This window comes from Otolemur garnettii, unplaced genomic scaffold (assembly GCF_000181295.1).
Source record: "Otolemur garnettii isolate 467f Iridium unplaced genomic scaffold, OtoGar3 scaffold00115, whole genome shotgun sequence".
Classification (NCBI taxonomy): Eukaryota; Metazoa; Chordata; class Mammalia; order Primates; family Galagidae; genus Otolemur; species Otolemur garnettii.
This window is the reverse complement of record NW_003852510.1, coordinates 2019575-2038888: the sequence shown is the minus strand read 5'-3', so window position 1 is coordinate 2038888 and position 19314 is coordinate 2019575. Positions and strand designations below refer to the sequence as shown.

The 19314-nt window shown below is 42.1% G+C and overlaps 1 protein-coding gene across 1 annotated transcript in view; it reads left to right on the top strand.

Moving 5' to 3' along the window:
- The window catches only part of RAD51B (RAD51 paralog B), a 647586-nt gene that overhangs the window by 575601 nt on the left and 52671 nt on the right, over positions 1–19314 (top strand). Inside the window, exon 9 of the mRNA XM_023517631.1 lies at positions 13601–13704. Within this exon, the coding sequence (XP_023373399.1) occupies positions 13601–13704 (104 nt within the window). The remainder of the gene's footprint in view (positions 1–13600; positions 13705–19314) is intronic.

Here is a 19314-nt window from a genome sequence, read left to right as displayed (position 1 = left end):
AATGTAATTGTCATTAGGATTGTAATGATTAAGACAGCAATTCTACTTAGAAATGTCATGCAATATGGAAATAGCCAACGATATAGAAAGATACATGATCACGTACTTCTGGCAAAGAAGATGAACCAGATGTGGAGATTATAGTTGTAGAAGGAAAGCCAGTCATGATTTTGGCAACTGGGGCTACTCTACATATTTTCAGTCAGAGAAAACCTGGAGATTTATTTTTCTTTGGTTTCAATTTCTAGAAACCTATCATATGACTAAGAGTTTTTCAACAATAGGGAGAGAACATTATTAAAATATGCTTTTCTAGAAAGGCACAGATGACTTTGAATAAAGAACTTAAATATTACAACTCAGTGAAGAAAAGAAAATGAATGGGGTAACTGAAAAAGGAAGGAGGGGTGAATCTCATGAATTCTCCCAGAGAAGAGGACAAATGGTCAGTTGTAATAGTTTCTAAATGTCCGAAAGGAAAAATAATAAGTCAGACTTCAGGGTTTAAATCCTGGCTCTGCCATTGCCAGGTGGCCTTGGGCAACTCACTTTCTTTATAGCTCAGCTTCCCTCCCTAGAAAATTGGTATGATAATGGTAGCTCCCTCATGGAGATAACACATGTGAGGCGTTTTGCCTAGCACCTACAACATACTAATTAACCCCAAAATGTTACCTCATAATTCTTTACTGTAATGTCTTATGTCAACTGACGTCTGAGATGTGGGGCACATTACACAGAGTTGGTGGTCTTGATCACTTTGCTGATGCTGGTCTTTTCAGTAAATCTATAGTTCTATTCCCTTTCTGGATAAACATTGGCCTTCCAGGAAGAAGGAAATTGCTTTGCTTAGGAATTCATATTTTGCAGCTGTGTACTGACTGCCTCCTGCCACCCAAACCAGTTCCCCTCAATTAAAATAGCCCTGCTGGGGTCAGCACGTTTTGCTCACCAGTTCCCTCTCCTGCCATGAGGCCGCTGCCTGAAAGTACTTGACTGTTCCTCTCTGGGACCGGGACCCTGGTGGGAAGGGACACTTGAGGAAGTTAAAGTAAGGTCCCTCCCCACCGCCCAGGACCCCACATGCTGGCGGTCTGCACATGGTTTGGACCTTGAAACTTGTGAGCTGTGAATTCCTGTCACAAATGGAGTTTCCCTCCATCCATGACTCTAGTTTATTGCAAGCCTTAGTTGCTGAGGTGGCCATGGGGACATCCCTTGTGTGAGGTCAGGCCTCCTAAAGCAGAAGTGCCACAGTTTCTTCTCATCTTGCCTTGGGAAGCCCAGATGGTCAAGGAAACGCCAACTGTTCCACAGGACCTGGGCAACCAAAGCGAATTCCCCAGAGTGGGAAAATGAAAATACTTTGGGTTAGCTGGGCGTTGTGGCAGGCGCCTGTAGCCCCAGCTACTCAGGAGGCTGAGGCAAGAGAATCGCCTAAGCCCAAGAGCTGGAGGTTGCTGTGAGCTGTGACACCACGGCACTCTACCGAGGGCAACAAAATAAGACTGTCTCTAAAAGAAAAAAAGAAAAAGAGAAAATGCTTTGGGCTCTTGTTTAAAACTCAGGCAGCCCAGCCTGCTGGGCTGGGCTGGGCTGGGCTGGGCTGGGCTGGCCTCACCAACTCCTCCACATTCTCCCTGTTCCCTGCCCCCTTCTCAGAGGCTGCAGGGGCAGCATTCCACTCGCTCCCACACAGCACGGTCTGGGTCTGCGCTGATCCCTATCATCCTGCCTTTCCTTCCCAAAGAGGCACTGGAGATGGGAGGGAGGAAAGTACAACAATAAATCTTCACACTCCGGGCAAGGTGGTAATTAAGAGTGTTCTCCACAACGGCAATGCCACAAGGAAGGCACTGGATGGTGGAATGGAGGGAGTCAGAAGTGGTAGGGAGCCGGGACTCTGACCCATCTGTGCCTATGACTAGGTGGGTTTCGGTGGTCAAGTCACTTTTTTGGCCATGAAATGGGAATAACAATCGTACCCATGTCAGGGATCCGAGGAAGCACAGTACGTTAAATTCCCTCAGACCGGCTTGTGCACCTGGAGTTTTTAAAGCCCCTGGGGGACATGTGCCTCCTGCCTGCTTGGTTCTCTGTGCACCGTTCCTGTGCTCACCAAGGAAGCAAAGGGAGCTTGAACTCTGAAAGTTGAACTATGGTTACTGCCTTGAAGAAATGCAGGTCAAGGAGCATGACTAAGGCGAGGCCTCACTGAGGGTCTCTGAGTAAGGACCCTCCCTGCACCAGCCTTGGCCTGTTTCAGGCCTCAGGCTGTCAGTTGCCCCTCTTCCACCAAGCCTTTCTGAGTTAATGTTTCTGCTGGCTCCTCTGACAACTGCCCCAGAGGGATTAGGGCAGTTCTAAAGAGCATTTACACCTCTCTGTTCCCTTGGGGAAAAGGATAGGGGATTAAGTCAATCTTAAAAACTGGGCCAAAGGGCATTCTCCAGAATGCCGTCTTCCTAGATGAAAAGGATAGGAGCCACATCATAATATACTAGGGGGAGACTTTCTCACCCAAATGCATCCATGATTGTACTAGAGCCTGAGGAGTCTACAATTGCAAGCAAAACAGCAAATGCCTAATATATGATCTTTCTTTTCAAATGTTGGTATGAGTATATGCATGTATATATTTATTTTGAGACAGTCTCACTCTTTTGCCCTAGGCTAGAGTGCTGTACCAGCATAGCTCACAGCAACCTCAAACTCTTGGGCTCAAGTGACTCTCTGGCCTGAGCCTCCTGAGTAGCTGGGACTATAGGTGCCCTCCACAACCCCCAGCTAATTTTTCCTACTTTTAGTAGATGGGGTCTCGCTCTTGCCCAGGCTGGTCTCCAACTTCCAGTCTCAAGCAATCCACCGGCCTTCCCCTCCCAGAGTGATGCGATTACAGGCATGAGCTACCATGCCCAGCAAATGTTGGTATATATACGGATCATCTAGAAGAGTTTTAAAAGCACAGACTCCCAGGTGTCACCTCCAGAAAGAGATCCTGATTCATTAGGTTTGGGATGGGAACTAGGGTTCTGCATTTTTAATAGTTAGCAGATGATCTGATGGATAGAACACTCATATGAGACAATGCCCTTGTGATTTCTCTAAGGGTCCAATCCTGTGTCACTGACGCAGTCATCTTTCAGGGTAGGTTGAGGTACATTGTCATACTAATTTTTTTGAGGGATTAGGGGAAAGTTCAAGCCTACAGAAAAGTTCCAAGAAAAGTGCAATGAACTCCCTAGATACTCTTTACCTAGACTGTTAATATTTTGCTACATTTGTTTTATCTCTCTAGCTTATTTTTGTTGCCAATTTATTTTTATAATATTAATTACTAATTTTTATTTTTGCAGAACCATTTGCGCATAAGTTATAGATATCATAACTTTCCATCCCCAAATACTTTAGTATTTTCCTCCTAAAAACAAGAACTTCTCTTACATAACCACCATACAATGATCTCACCCAGGAAATTAGTATTGATACAATACTATTATCTAATATGCTGGCAGTATTCAAACTTTGCCTGGTGTCGCAGTAATGTGCTCTATGGCAATTTTTTCCAGGATGTAGTCCAGGATTAGACATTGCATTTAGTTGAAATGTCTTTTTGCATTAATGGTTTTTTAAGCCACTGATGTTTTCACAGAAATATTTTTCTTCAAGACCATATTTCCTAATAAACAATAGCATTTCTTTTCCTCTCCTGTCCTTACTGCTTGCAAATAGCCAGGGATCCGATGTGGGCAAGAGTGGCTTATCCTGGCCTGCGTCTTTATCAGCTGTAGCCCCAGGAAAGGACCTTTCCCAGTCTTGGGTTTGCTTTGGGAGCTGATTTCCCGAAAGCAGATCTCATAACCATAAGTGCATCCCCTTTCTTTTCAGGCAAGTAGGTTGTCACCAGCTTTCTCATTGTCCAAACTGCTTCCTTAGATATATAAGGCTACCACATTATTTCACTAGAGTGTCAGTCTCCCCAGAAAGAGTGACTTAATAAAGGATTTTAGCTCTCTCCAAAGTCAGCTTGCTGAATGTACATTTCCGACAGTTAAGGGGATACCTAATCTGAGTTCAGAATGGGCAGCTCTATTTCTCTTGCTTCAGCCAGTGTTGCCTGAAACAAGTATCAAGTGATCAAAATAAGATGATGACTGTGTGTGATACACAAAGCTTACTAGAATCCACTCTGGCATCCTGCTGCTGCCTCAGCGTCTACAGTAGGGCAGGACAGCCAAGTTCCTACCGGGACAGCTGATTAGTTTGATCTGAGAAATTCACAGTGAGCAGATAGGGAGCATTGTATTGGGGAAAAACAACTTTTCAGTAAACATCTTCCTGGCTTATCTTGAATGAAACCTAATTTCAAAAAGAGAGTGCTATGGACTTCCTTAAATGGTTGAGGTTTTGTTTTCTTTCTTTTATTTTGCTAGTATTTATTGAAGGGAGTTGTGTGTTTTCAATGAATGAATTTATTTTTAATTAAAAAGTTGTTTCCAAAAGGTCAAAAAACTTAGCTATGGGTCATCATTCAGGATATTTTCCCCCTTAAATAGAAGGTAGCAGGAGGAAAACTTTATTAATGGAGAAATGTTTAGGGATAAGACCTCCTGGAGAATGTTGGGAGCTAAGCTGGCGGGAGGAGGTTGCGTCTTTCTGTTCAGACTTCTAGTTCAGTTCTTCTCAAGCCTGCTGTTGTTTCCTCACTATCTTTGAGGACCTTGATGATCGTCACTGCAAACAGTAGAGAAACCCTATGCAATAGCCCCTATATAAATAACTTTTGGTTGGCAAATGGGACAGTTCCAGACTGACATTTTTCTTATAAAGTGAGTATCCTCACCCTGATTCTGTATGTTCCCATGTGGTATCGGTGTGGATGACCATACACCTGGATTTTCCCAGAATGATTCCAGTTTATCTTTGTTATCTCAGTGTAATTGTTAATATGTCTTCATTTCATTTCTTAGAGTATCTTCGTTGGATGATACTTACATGCTCACTGCAACACTGTGAGAAACTTGCAGTATTATGTTTTCTCCCCAGGCAGAAGGCAGTGGAGTTATTTGAAGGATTGGCGCTAATGCACAAGTCTCTAACCTAGTCTCATAGCTCACCCTGCTCTGCCCCGTCTTCTGCTGTGGAGGATTAATCCACCACTACCTCTTGCATTCCAGAGGTTTGATTGCCCCATCTTCTCCTGTCTGCTGCTTCACATTTCTTACCTTCCTCAGTAACACATTTTATAAAGTAAATAAAGCAGCCTTATTCTTTAATAGACCAAATGCCTTCCTCAGTGGGCAGGTAGTGCTACTGGGAGAGGCAGTTATTATATGGGTTTGCACTTCAGATAATTTATTTGCAATTCTAAAAGAAGATGAATAGTTTTAAAATATTTTGAGATTCTCAAAAATCACAAAATTCTAAATAACAAAGTTTTGGGGGTTTTTTGTTTGTTTTTTGTTTTATCTAAAATAGTACCACAGATACTGTGGTTACTTACTTAATAGATAGCGTGTGGTCCCTGGGCCATTGCAGCTGAGGGGTTTTTTCCAGTGCTCTATTAATAGAGCTAGGTCAGAAATATCACTTCCGTTGGAACTTGACCTATAGACCATTGTCAATTTTAGAGACCTGAGGCAGTAGAGTGCACACTAAATACAGCTGGTTCACAGGTTCAGTTAGTGAACCATAAGCCCCCAAAGAAGTCACTTTTGCTGGGGAGTAGATGTCTGAGCTGTCACATCTCTTTTATTTGACACCGTTACCTCGTGGCCTCATGGAGCTTGTAAGTCATCTTGAATCTTTATTTCAAAAATAGCCTATTCTAGGCAGTCTCCCTCTTTTATAAATCATTCATCCTCTTCACCTTTGGTTGTTAAATTTTTTCTGCATTGTATAGAATAAGAGCTGATGATCCACCAACTTAGACTACTCTTGGAAATTTGGAAAAAAGCAAATCTAAATCTTCCCCCTACTTTATCTTTCGATTGGGGGTAACCAAGATTCTCAGTCACTTCTCCAGTTCAAATGGATAATCCAATTTTAAAAACATTCTGAAGCAGGAAGTTTTAGTAAGTAGAATAGACTAAGAAAATCTTTAGTCTGAAGAGAAATCTGCGTCAGAAAAAGGACCACATGTCTGTAAATGGGTGCTGGGTAGAGCAGAGCAATGCAAAGATGGCATGTGCAATACAGCATTCTCAGACTTCCTGGGAAAAGTGAGCTTCTGAATGAGGAACTCATTTCTTGCCACCAAAGTACTATAGACTCAAAGTGTTTTCGTACAGGCAGGAGCTTTTGAGATTATTTTGAACAACCCCTTTTGTCATGGATAAAGAAACTGAGGCTTAGAGAGGTGATATAATGGGTCGTTTCCAAGGCCTACTCTGATGTTATTTCTCGCACCACTCTCTTCCTCCCACCTGGGCTCATTAAAAGTCCACAGCTGAGTCAGAAATAGAACTGCAGGGTCCTACCTCCCAGCCAGCAGCTGACCGTGGGCTATCATGCGTTACATAGAACATGCTTCAGAACGTGAGGACTAGAGATAAGAAAGAAAATGTCAATTCTAGTGGTAACAGACATCTGCTTCCCTGGATGTAGTTGCGTCCTGAAAACATTTGTACATATTTTTATTCCTTTCTTCGAGTTTACTTTTTCTACTCTCAATAAGTTGCCTTTCATCTAAAGACAGAGGAGGAAGTAAGTATCCAGAATGTCCAGTCTTCTAAGGCCATGAACTTTTACTTCCCCTCCATTCCTATTCTTGGAGTCTCTGCTTTGTTCCCCCCCGACACACACACACTTTTTTTCAATCATGGAAAACTCTATTCTTTTTTTTTGCAGTTTCTGGCCGGGGCCAGGTTTGAACCCGTTACCTCTGGTCTATGGGGCCGGTGCCCTACTCCTTAAGCCCCAGGCACCACCTGGAAAAGTCTATTCTTTTAAAGTTGACCCTTTTGCTACGGGGCAAACATTTTTCTGTTGTACACTAGCGATTCTATTTGACCTCTCAGAAATGCTTAGCATAGGAGTCATAAATTGAAATGTTTTCAGAGGAGGAGCTTGCTCGTTAGAGGCTCTCCCCAATAGGCCCTTTCTAAATACTGACACAGGTTGGTACCAGAGCCCATTACCTTTTGGAAATCAAAGCTACATAGCAAGCTGGTCATCCTCCTCCAGTCTGATTGCACAAAGGCTACACCCCATGTGTACAGAGCAGAGAGAGAGCTCCTGCCTGTGAAAAAATTTCTCTTTATAACCAACTCCTACTCCAGATGAGTAGGGAATTGGATCCAAAAGATAGTAGCCATGAAAGGTATTTCAGAATCCAAATCCTGTTGTTCTAACTATTTCACAACTAGGCTTTACTATCTTGCCTTATTATTAGCAGAATAAAAAATATAGAAGATCCTGATCAAACTTCTTTTCTCCCTAGAATTTTCTTTGCAGTGTTTGATCATCATTGTTCCTGTCATTTATACATATCCAGTGTCTTCCTTTAAGGGTCACCGAGAACTTTAGGTTGCCTAGAGGCAAGAATTATTATTCACATTTTACAGATGGGTTAGCAATCACAGAAAGAGAACATGCTTTGACTCAGCCAGAGTCTCTGAAAGAGTGGGGAATAAATGTTCCCACAGTCTTGTATAAGGAGCTCTGACTTCAGTGTGAATAAATTATATAGATTTGCACTATGTAGCTTACCCAGATACCTTGGCAGCCTCAATCCTATGACAATGGAAAAATCTCAAAACTGAAAATATTTTTAAAGCTCTGTTCATTTATTTGGTTTTTATTTGTATTGGAAATAATCAAATTTCAGACAATGAAGTCATACCGCCTCGGCAGGTCTAAATATCACAGTCATCATAAAGGACAGAGTGCCCCATTTTTTATCACTTCTGTTTAAAATGAGCATAGAGAAAATTCACTTATCTGTTTCCTGACCAATTAGGTCATTGGGCAGGAAATCACCTTTTCTGAAAAGCCAGTAAGCAGATTCTTCCTACCTTAAGTTTCCCATAAATGGCACTAATGATCACTTATGCCAGCTCTCTCATAGGAATGCTTGGAAGCCAGAAGACTTAAGAAACCACTAAGTTTTGTAGTTGAAAATAAGTTCATACACTTACAATCACTGACAGCATCCCCAACTCCCTCTCTCAAGTGAGCCGGCCACTGTAAGCACCCGTTAGTTGTTTTCCCTATACTTGAGACCCTATGAGGTGAAGTAACTTTTCACTGCTGACCAGATTTTTAGTCTAACAGAGAGGGTCATTTCCAGGCCACCGGATTTGCATGGATCCAGCTGCTGGGCCAGTTGAGCGAGGGTAAATAATTTGCCGAGGCAGGGTATGTGCTATCTTTCTGGAAACCCCTTGCCCTGGGTTATCACTGTACATCAGAACAGAGGAAGCTGAGTGTGGAGCCTGAGTGACTTGCAGAGTTCAGATGAGTGATAAGGCCCTCACAACACACCTCCCAGAGATGGGCCTTCGGGCTCTCAGGCCTCAACTAGGGGCCCCTGTGGACTGGCAGAATAGCAGGTTGTTTGACTTGAGAGACATGATAAGCTTGAAAGCTAATTGGAGTAATGGTTAAGACTCAGTTGGCCTGATCTTGAACCTGGCTGTGTTTTTAGGCAACCATGTGACCTTGGAGAGTGACTTAGTTGGTCACAGCCTCAGTCTGTCAATAGAGATGATAGTATTACCTACTTCATAGAGGTGTTGTGAAGATCAAAAAAGATGTAACTAAAAGATAAAGCTCAAACAAGATGTAAGCCCTCCCTCTATAAAGGGCTCACCTGGTCCCTGTGTACTCATGTAGGTCCTTAAGAGTATTGTCTTTTATTATCATTAACTGTCAAGGCTTTGCTGTTATTACACTCAAGGTGGGTTAATGTTTGTAAGCACTCATGAAAATTTATCTCCTCAAGCTTGCTCATTTAAGATTTACATTGGAAACTTTCCCGTGGAAATTTGCATTCATAGCCCTTTGTTAGAATTTGAGTTTCCCTGTCTAGAAAACAGCAAAGTATATGAGTACTTTTTTATACTGTTCTCATTGATTCAGTGACATGGAGTTCTTTAAATAGTTTCTACTAACCCAAATGTGGCTCTCACTTCTCAAGATATCCTGTGTCTTTCTTTAGATCTGAGAAAATCTTACAGTTTATCACCCCCCGCAAAAAAACTTTTTTAAGTATTAAATTAATTAGCAACTTCTCATTATTTAGGTGTAAGTTTTTCTTGGCAAACTAAAGATCGGCCTCACTTCATCCTATCACTTAGCAGGTATCTAAGCAACTTGCTTCTAGAGTTTACTTGAAAAATGTAAACTTTTAACTTTAGCTAAAGCAAGGTAGAATTAAGAATGTAAACCTGCTGCTAAAACAAGTATATAACATACTTCACATGTTAGTGGAGATAACTGATTAATTAGTCCCTTAATCAGTGTTTATAAGCATCCTCCGGGTCTCAGACCTTGCATTAAGTGATTCAGGCATGCTTCCATAAATCAGACTTGGCTTTGGCTTTCTCACACGGTCATGCATCACTTAACCACAGGGATACATTCTGAGAAATGCATCTTAAGCAATTTTGTCATGGTATGAACGAGGTAGCGTGTACTTACACAAACCTAGCACCACGTAGGCTATTTGGTATAGCCCACTGCTCCTAGGGTGCAAACCTGTCCTGAATACTGTACGCAGTTATAACACAATGGCATTTGTGTATCTAAACATATCAAAATGTAGAAAAGCTATAGTAAAAATGTTGTAGGAAAGATGAAAATGACGCATGAATAGGGCACTTACCAGCAATGGAGCTTGTGGGACTGGACGTTGCCCTGGATGAGTCAGTGAGGGGTGACTGAATGTGAAGGCCTAGGACATAACCATACACTACTGTAGATTTTATAGACACTGTGCCCTTAAACTACACTAAATTCATAAAAAATATTTTTAGGCCCAGCACAGTGGCTCACACCTATACTCCCAGCACTCTGGGAGGCTGAGGCGGTGGATTGCTTGAGCGCAGGACCAGCTTGAGCTCAAGACCAGCCTGAGCAAGAGCAAGATCCTGTCTCTACTAAAAAATAGAAAAACTAGCCAGGTGTTGTGGTAGGCACCTGTAGTCCCAGCTACTCAGAAGGCTGAGGCAGGAGGATCACTTAAACCCAAGAGTTTGAGGTTACTGTGAGCTAGGCTGATGCCATGACACTGTACCCAGGAGAGAGAGTAGGACTTTGTCTCAAAAAAATAAATATATATAGGGAGGCGCCTGTGGTTCAAAGGAGCAGGGCGCCAGCCCCATATACCAGAGGTGGAGGGTTCAAACCCGGCCCCGGCCCAAAAATAAAAATTAATATACATATATATGTTATTTTTCAATAATCAATTAAGCTTAGCTTACTATGCTTTTTTACTTCATAAACTTTTTAAATAATATTTTTTAACTTTTTGATTCTTTTTAATAACAGCATAACAAACATTGCACAGCTGTACAAAAATATTTTCTCTTTATGTCCTTACTCTATAAGCTTTTTTCTATTTTTAAGATTTTTGTTAGCTTTTTAAACTTTTGTTAAGAAAAGTTTACACACATTCACCTCGGCCCACATAGGGTCAGGATCAGCGGTATCCCTGTCTTCCGCCTCCCCTGGCAGGTTGGCAGTAACATGCATGGAACTGCCATCTCGTGCAACTTCTAGAATACCTCCTGAAGGACTTGCGTGAGGCTGTTTCATGGTTAACTTTTTTTAATAATTAGAATAAGTATACTCTAAAATAATGATAAAAAGTATAGTATAGTAGCTACGTAAGTTACTAACATGGCTGCCTATCATCATTATCTAGTATCAGATGCTGTACACGATTGTACTATACTTTTATATGACTGGCAGTGCTGTAGGTTTGCTTACACCATCATCACCACAAACATGGGAGTAATCAGTTGTGCTATGATGTTACCAGAGCTATGGCATACATGCAGTCTGTTGTGGACCTGAGCATGGTTTGTGGTGCATGACTGTTTGTCAAGGGTGATAAGAAAAGCAAATAAATAATACGCCACAGGATAGACAACGGCAGGAATGTGAGAAAGGGAAACTAAGTATGATGGAAGTTCAGAAGAGGGAGACACTGTCTCTGTGAAGTGGAGAAGTTGGCTCGGAGGGAGTGGCACTGACGGCAAGGTAGATTTGGGACACGTGGACGTTGAGGAATTCCAAATGAGGAGGGAACACAGAAGAAATGATTCAGTTGGAGCCAAAGTATATGAAATGGAGTAGAGGAGAGCAGCGTGGAACCACACGTGGGGCACAGGGTAGAAGGCCCTTGAATGCCAAGGTAAGGAATTTGCAATCCTCCGAAGGCACTGGGAGCCGCCGAGAGTTTGTGAGCATCTGGGTGTAATGTATAGTATAGTAGATACGTAAGTTATCTTTGAGCAGGGCAGTGTGCGCAGTGGAGCTGGGGGGAGGTCAGTGAGGCAGTGAACAGAGACGGGCTTCAGCAGGGAGAAAGCGGCAGCAGCACGGACACCAGCTCTGCCCAACTAAAGCAGTCACCCCAGGAGAGAGCTAATGCGGGCCGATGGGTGGGGTAAGAGGGGTGGAGGGTAGGGGATGGAGTAGGTGGGATTCTACAGCACAATTATCAGAAAGGAGGAACATGAGAGGAGGAGAAATTTAAAAGTAGAGCACAGGTTTCAAACCAGATTAACTGGAAGTCCAAAGAAGGAACAAAGAAGGAGCAGTGAATTTATTTGGAAAGATAAGAGCTTGGTATGAAGATATGGAATTGACAGGGCTAAAATTCCTGAAGTCGGTTCTTACAGTGGAAGAACACTTAAAATGGGTGGATTGTATGATATGGGTACGTTGTTTCAGTGACGCTGTTTTGCACAATTAGTTGCTATTGCTCTTGCAGTGCTGGTTTTCCTAGAACAGAAAATATTTCTCAATCAACATGTCTTTATCAAAAAGGAGAAAATAAAAGGTAGACACAGAGCATTGTGAATTTCAAGAAAAATGGAAGCGACTTCACCTCTTCGTGGTAGTAAAGAATTGTGGCATATTAATATACAAACACCTGGCCTCTTCATTAATGTACAGTACTTTCCTAGCCATTAAAAGCACTTGATATTAGGAAAAAATGTGGTCTTGCCCAACTCCCTGAGGTTCACCCACAACTAAAAAGAAAGAGAGAACAAAGGTGGAGTAGGGGAAGGAGTAATGAACATGGTAAAAGGAGAAGGGAAGAAGCCAGTAGATTGGATGCCAAGGAAGGGGGAGGCTTTATCAGCAGCTGACAAAAGGACAATGAGGTCAGAGGAGTCAGAAGGTCACGGGAGACCATCCAGCAAGTGAGCTGGGAGAGCTGAGGCTGGCGGGAGGTGCAGAGGCAGCTGACAGCGTGCCCAGAACGCATTCTTCAGGAGTTAGTGTCTATCTCAGGCATAGAAGACTACGGAAGGATTTTACGTAGGAGAATGATGGGATCAGATCAGAACAATGTAGATTATTTATTTTCACATAAATTTTTGCATGTTTTTAATTGCATCCATGATGAACCAAGGTCACCCCAAATTTAATCTTTCTGATGCTAAGTCCTGCAGTCCAAAATTCCCAGGCTTATTGAGATCTCAGTTATTTATTTTTCAATGTGTATATAGGGGCTGAGAAGGCTAAGGCATTATATATATATATATATACACACACATACATATACATATACATATATATAGTATTCCATAGTATGAAGCTAATATATATAATATTCCATAGTATGAGCATTAAGAAATAGGTTTAATAGAGTTATTAGACATTTTTAGCTTGATAAGAGTCTTAACTCAGTTTTCCTTATCAATAGAGAAATGGCAGCATATATAAAACTGAGTTAAGACTTATCAAGCTAAAGATGTCTAACAACTCTATTAAACCGATTTCTTAATGCTCGTACTATGGAATAGCATTATGCCTTTCTGCCACAGACGTTGAGTGGCTTGACTGATTAACAACAGTGGCTCCAAGCTGCCCTGCATTGCAGCCTCTTGACATATAACTCTTGTTGTTTAGCCCAGTAGTGGTCACTTTCACCAAGACTAAAGGAAACCCATGCTGGTTTTTAGTGTTTATTTATTTATTTTTGAGACAAAGTCTCACTATGTCACCCTCGGTAGAGTGCCATGATGTCACAGCTCACAGCAACCTCTAACTCTTGGGCTTAAGTGATTCTCTTGCCTCAGCCTCCCAAGTAGCTGGGACTATAGGCGCCCACCACAGTGCCTGGCTGTTTTTTTGTTGCAGTTGTCATTGTTGTTTAGCAGGCTCAGCTGTGTTCAAAGCCACCTGCCTTGGTGTATGTGGCCGGTGCCCTACCCACTGAGTTGCCAGTGCCGAGCCATGGTGTTTAGTTTTTAGTCTCATATATTTAACCCCTCTCCTCCTCCTCTAATTTGTCAATTTCTGTGGTAATGAACTGAGCCTCTGCGTACTCTCTGAGCAATGAGTAATGATGGGACTTGATGTGAAATGCCATTATAAGAAAGGGCGTCTGTAAACACAATTTTGTTCTGTTTCATTTCAGACACTTGTGGATCCAGCTGTGTGACAGCTGCACTAGGAAACACCTGGAGTCACAGTGTGAACACCCGGCTGATTCTCCAGTACCTTGATTCAGAGAGAAAACAGGTGAGTGCTTTGACTGTGTTCTCTGACTTGGAAGGCCAGCAATCTGAGCGTCTTCTGAAAGCGGTGGCCAGGCCAGGACGCATGCCTGTGATCCCAGCACTCTGGGAGGCCCAGGTGGGTGGATTACGTGAGCTCAGGAGTCTGAGACCAGTCTGAACAAGAGCAAGACACTGTCTCTACTAAAAAAAAAAAAGGAAAAACTAGCCAGGAATCATGGCAGGCACCTGTAGTCTCAGCCACTGGGAGGATGAGACAGGAGGATCTCTTGAGCCCAGGAGTATGAGGTTGCTGTGAGCTATGATGATGCCATGGCACTACTGAGGGTGACAGAGTGAGACTCTGTCTGAAAATAAACAAACAAACAGATAAATTAAATAAAGGTGTTGGCCACATTCTCTGTCCTTGGCCAGCATTGGCAAGGCAGGCGTAAAGAAACCATCCTCCCTGCTTGCCCCAACACCAATGGGGGACATTGCACACACAGGAAAACAATATCAAATAGATGTCACAGAGTTAGCCTTCCCCTTCATAAATGGCCAAAGACCACCCCCAGGGGATCTCAAATTCTCCATCTCTAAGTGAGGAGTTCACTTAGATATGTGTTGAGGACTAACTTGTAATAAATTAAATGGCAATGGTGCTTTTTCTTGGGGTATGTATGCTTTGAAAACCTTTGGCCAGACAGAAGCTTGTAGTGTAAAGTGCTGAATGATGCCAGAAAGACCTCCAAAAGGATGCTGACTTTCTCGGAGCTCACTATTTAGTTTCTGTCCTGATCTCAAGTGAGAATCTTCCTGCTTCCACCCAGGAAGATGACTTTATACTCCTTTTTTAAATCTTCTCTCCACACTATAAAGAAAGAGACATTACTCTCTGACCCCTTTGGTAAAATATTTCATCATCGGAAGATTTCTTTTTTCTAATGTTTAACATCAACCTTTTCCTGCTGGGGTGGACAGACTTGAAAGCAGTAGCAAGAAGAAGATAGAGTGACTATCCTGATTTTTTGGATAGGACAGACTTCACAACCTGTATTTTCCCATCTTGCTAAATATGTATCAAATTCAGGCTATTGAAAAGGCATGAAATCCTGCACTGGTGGTTCTTCCCAGAGGAGATGGTGGGAAGGGTGCTGGTGCCTTTACATGCATTGGGTAAATTGGTTCTTTATCAAGGAGGCAGGACTCTTCCCAAGCAGGTGTGAGCTACTGCCTGTCCCAGGCCTAACTTCCTGCATGTCCGTGCTTACAGACCAGAGGACTCTTCCTGGTTTGCCATGTCCTAAGAAGGCGAGGCAGCTTGTTTCCATGCAGGGAAGCATTCTTGACTTTTCAGGCCGTGGTGTACTCACTACCTATTCCCTGATGACTCAGGTATTCTGGGCTCTAAATCTATTACTTCTCTTTTTTGGTGGACTACATTCAAAAATATTCCTGGAGAACGTAATGGCCTTTAGTTTGTACTCTAGGTAGCAAATGATGTTAAATAAACATTGTTTCAGCTTTCACATCATTCAGGATTGTCTAGCACTCCTATCTAAACTCTGTCAGAGGAAGCAAAATTCCTTGTGAATCAGGGTTGAGTCATCCATTTCCATGGATCCCTGAAAACCAGTAGTTTATCTCTGTTTTAGATTTTAGATAGCATTCTTACCATAACACACTGGGTTTGTGATTTGGTCTATTATACATGGTGTCATGAATTCAAGGCTCCCAGAGTCTAGTTTTACAAATTCTACTTGGAATTTATAAGTAAATAAAGAATTGAGGGCTACAGTTTTATTTTCTTTTTGTTTTAATAAATTAATCAGTAAGCATCCACAGGAAGTATCTGTTGGGAAAAATGCTATTATTTTATGTCTCTCTGGTGACTGAAAGATGTTGATGTCTCTTGGCTTTTGGCTGATAAAGTCAAAGGCAAGCCGAGGTCACAAGAAGAACCAGGAGCAAAGTGTGGATAGATCAGTGACAGTGTATCAACTCATATCCTATTAAACAGGTCAGCAGTGTTATCTTAATTTACAAAGAACAATGTGTTATTATCATTCCTAATCAGTCAGGAGCAGATTTAAAGGCCTTTGAATCATGTTTTCAGACAATAATTAGAATATAACGTAAACTGTGACCAGTGTTAAAATGGCCAACCTAGGCAAAGAACGTACATTTAATTAATCTGTAGAAATAGGCATGCCTTTTGGTACCAGTTGTTAAACTTGTGGCCTCATAACTAGGATAAAGTTTGATACAGAAAACATGTCTCTCTCTGATGACCTTATCTTGCTGTAGCAGAGGATGTGCTTAGTGATTCACTGAGTCTTTCCTGTGATCTTATTTCATGACAAACCATAGAAGCCATGTGAAGATAAGCCTTTTGGGATATGTGCACAAAACAGTATTTCAAAGCTAGGCCGTTAGGTAATTGCATCAAAGAGCACTTTCCTATAGCATCACTTAGTAGGAGAACATGCCTAGATCATTCTAGGGTAGTCAGACCTGCCGGACACCAGGACACCAGCCACTTGGAGAAGATACTAGGGGTAGGAGTTGGGCTGGGTTTTCGGGTTTTTCTTTGTTTTGTTTTACAAGCAAAGGCCACTACACCAAGGGATCAAGGTTAAGGGAGGGGGATTATGTTTTATCCCGTTTCTATGACATTGATCTCTATACCAGGGCTCTTGAATGTGAGGCTTAGCCTGAGATCATAGGCCTGGAAAGGGGTCAGGTCAAGCTGCACAGACCTTCGAGCCGATTAACCCAAGAGCTGAACTGTGTAGTCCAAAGGAAGGAGTCCTCACTGCCTGATTATTTTCTTTACACCCTGGAAACTTAGTAAAATTATATACCAAGAAAGAAATCTCCTTATCAGGGCACAAGCCAAGTTAATTCTCTTGTTTGTTCTGCTTCAGTGTTTGCAAAAACCTCTTAAGAAGCTGGGAAACATTTTCTTTTGGACTAATTTAACTTTTTTTCCATTTGACTTTTATTTACTCTTTTCCAACTCTGCTTCAATCCTACCCCACCCTTTCTGCAACATTTTATTTTTACCAAAGACATGTCAAATAAAATGGCCTCTACTAGGTTTTGTGGTTATCATTGTTTTAAATCATCAAAAATCTGTTTTGGTCTACCCAGTACATGGCAAGGGGATACAAGGAAGTGGCATATCAGTTCCTGCCCTCCAGGTCCTCTGGTCTAGTATGGGCAATCACATACATACCCCCTCGTAATCAAAATGCAGTGCAGTAATTTTTTTTTTTTTTTTTTTTTTTGGCCAAGGCTGGGTTTGAACCCACCACCTCCAGCATATGGGGCCGGTGCCCTACCCTTTTGAGCCACAGGAGCCGCCCCAGTGCAGGAATTAAAGAACAAACTAATTCTGAAGTTCTGTCACAAGGCAGTGTTTGATGAATTATATAATGAATGGTTACAACAGTAATTACTTTGAATCCAAAGGAGGCAGAATTGTCAGCAGCAGTCTTCTTTTCAGGAAGAGGTAGAATTTGAGGACCCCCTTAAAATCAGTGGTCCTCAAGCCTGGCTGTACTTTAGACTCATCACAGAGGCATTTGTACCAATGCGCGGGCCCTTCCCTGACCAGTTATATCAAAATCTCTGCCCGTGGGGCAGGGCATCTGTGTTTATTTTATTTGTAAGCTCTCCCAAATGATTCTAGTATACAGACAAGGTTGAGGACCTCTGCCTTAAGTGAAATTTGGTTAGTAAGAAAGATGAGGGGCGGGGTAGGGTCAGCGGCAGCCGAGGAAGAGCAGGGGGGCAGGCCACATCCTCAGAGGGCGGAGGCTAGGTTTTGCCTTGGAATAAGAACAGAGGGTTTGGGCACTTGTTCCTTTGAAAAACCGTTATTTAATCATCTCTGCTAGTTACTGTGCTAACTAGATGCGGGAGTCAGAGATAAGAGATGGATGATGCCCTCTGGTTGTTCATGTTCTACTTGGGGAAGTAGATGAACAGGATGCAGGAGGAGCTGTGAGAGCGCTTACTGCAAGGAAGGTTCTGTAGTGATGAGGGAGAAACTCTCGCGGTAACTGGGGCCCCGTCATGAGGGCTGGAGAAGCTAGAGGGAGGCTGTTATACTTCAAAGAAGGATGAAAACTCTAGGAAACATTCACATTCATATTATTTCTCATCGAATCCTCATGAAGGCTGTTGCTACAGACTATATACGGGGTTATATAAATTTCCAAGTGCCCTAGAAGGAGTAATGAAGTAAATTAGTCCTGACCAAGCCTCACACCCCCTTGATGAGATAAATATTATGACTCTCTTATTTCAACAAATTGGAAAGTGGTGACTATTTCATATAGGAGGTTTATTTAAGTGGACTTTATAATAATATTTTCATCTTCTGTTTAGAAGTCACCCTAAAGTTACAGATGACTTGAGGGGGGAGCCTAAAGTGCCTAGGAAATTGTTGACAGGACCACTAATGTTAGCTAAGCCCATGGCTTTCCTGAAGCCTCAGGTTTTCTTGCATCTTGGAAGTATTTGGTGTTTCCTTTCTGATGCTATGATTCTTCTCTCTTCTGGATGCAGAGAGATAGGAATACCCATTACGCTGCTGGTGGGACTGCAAACTAGTATAACCTCTATGGAGAGTAGTCTGGAGATATCCTGAAGAACTAAAAGTAGACCTGTCATTTAATTCAGCAACCCCACTACTGGGTATTTACCCAAAGGTAAAAACAACATTTCATAAAAAAAGATACCTGCACACAAATGTTTATTCCTTGGGTGAATATGGATTTAGGCCTGACATTCTGTCCCTCTAAAGGCTTATAGAGGACTAAATAGCTAATTGTGAAAAAATTCACAATTGCAAAGACATGGAAACAACCCAAGTGCCCATCAATGAGTGGATTAATAAAATGTGGTATATACTTACCATGGAGTACTACTCAGCCATAAAAAATGGTAAGCTAATACCTTCTGTAACAACCCAGATAGAACTAGAGATCATTCTTCTAACTGAAGTATCACAAGAATGGAAAAACAAACACCACATGTACTCACTATTAAATTGAAGCTAATCAATTAACATTTACATGTGCACATGGAAATAACACTCATCAAAAATCAAGTTGGTGGGGTGGCGCCTGTGGCTCAAAAGGTAGGGCACCGGTTCCATATGCGGGAGGTGGTGGGTTCAAACCCAGCCCCGGCCAAAAACTGGAAAAAAAAAAAAATCAAGTTGGTGGGAGGGGAAAGCAGAGGATGGGTAAATTCACACCTAACGGGTACAATACACACTTGTAACTTTGAGTCAAACAATACAAAAGCAATTTATGTAACCAATATTTCTACCCCATAATATTCTGAAATAAAATTTGTTTTCAAATTCTTTCCTCAGTGTCCATTTTATATTTTCAAAGACTAAGCACCATTACTCTGAAGACTTCCCTGATCCCTAGCCAGGATCTGTCCCTCTTCCCTCTGACCCACAGTTGTACCTGGCACTTGTCTCCATTCTTGTACTTTGGAGTCCTGAATGAAGAACCCCTGGAGGTCTGCAGCTGAATTTATCTGTATACCTTCAGAGCCAAGGACTAGCTAGACCCTTACACAGTTGATACATTTATTTTTTTTTTTTTTT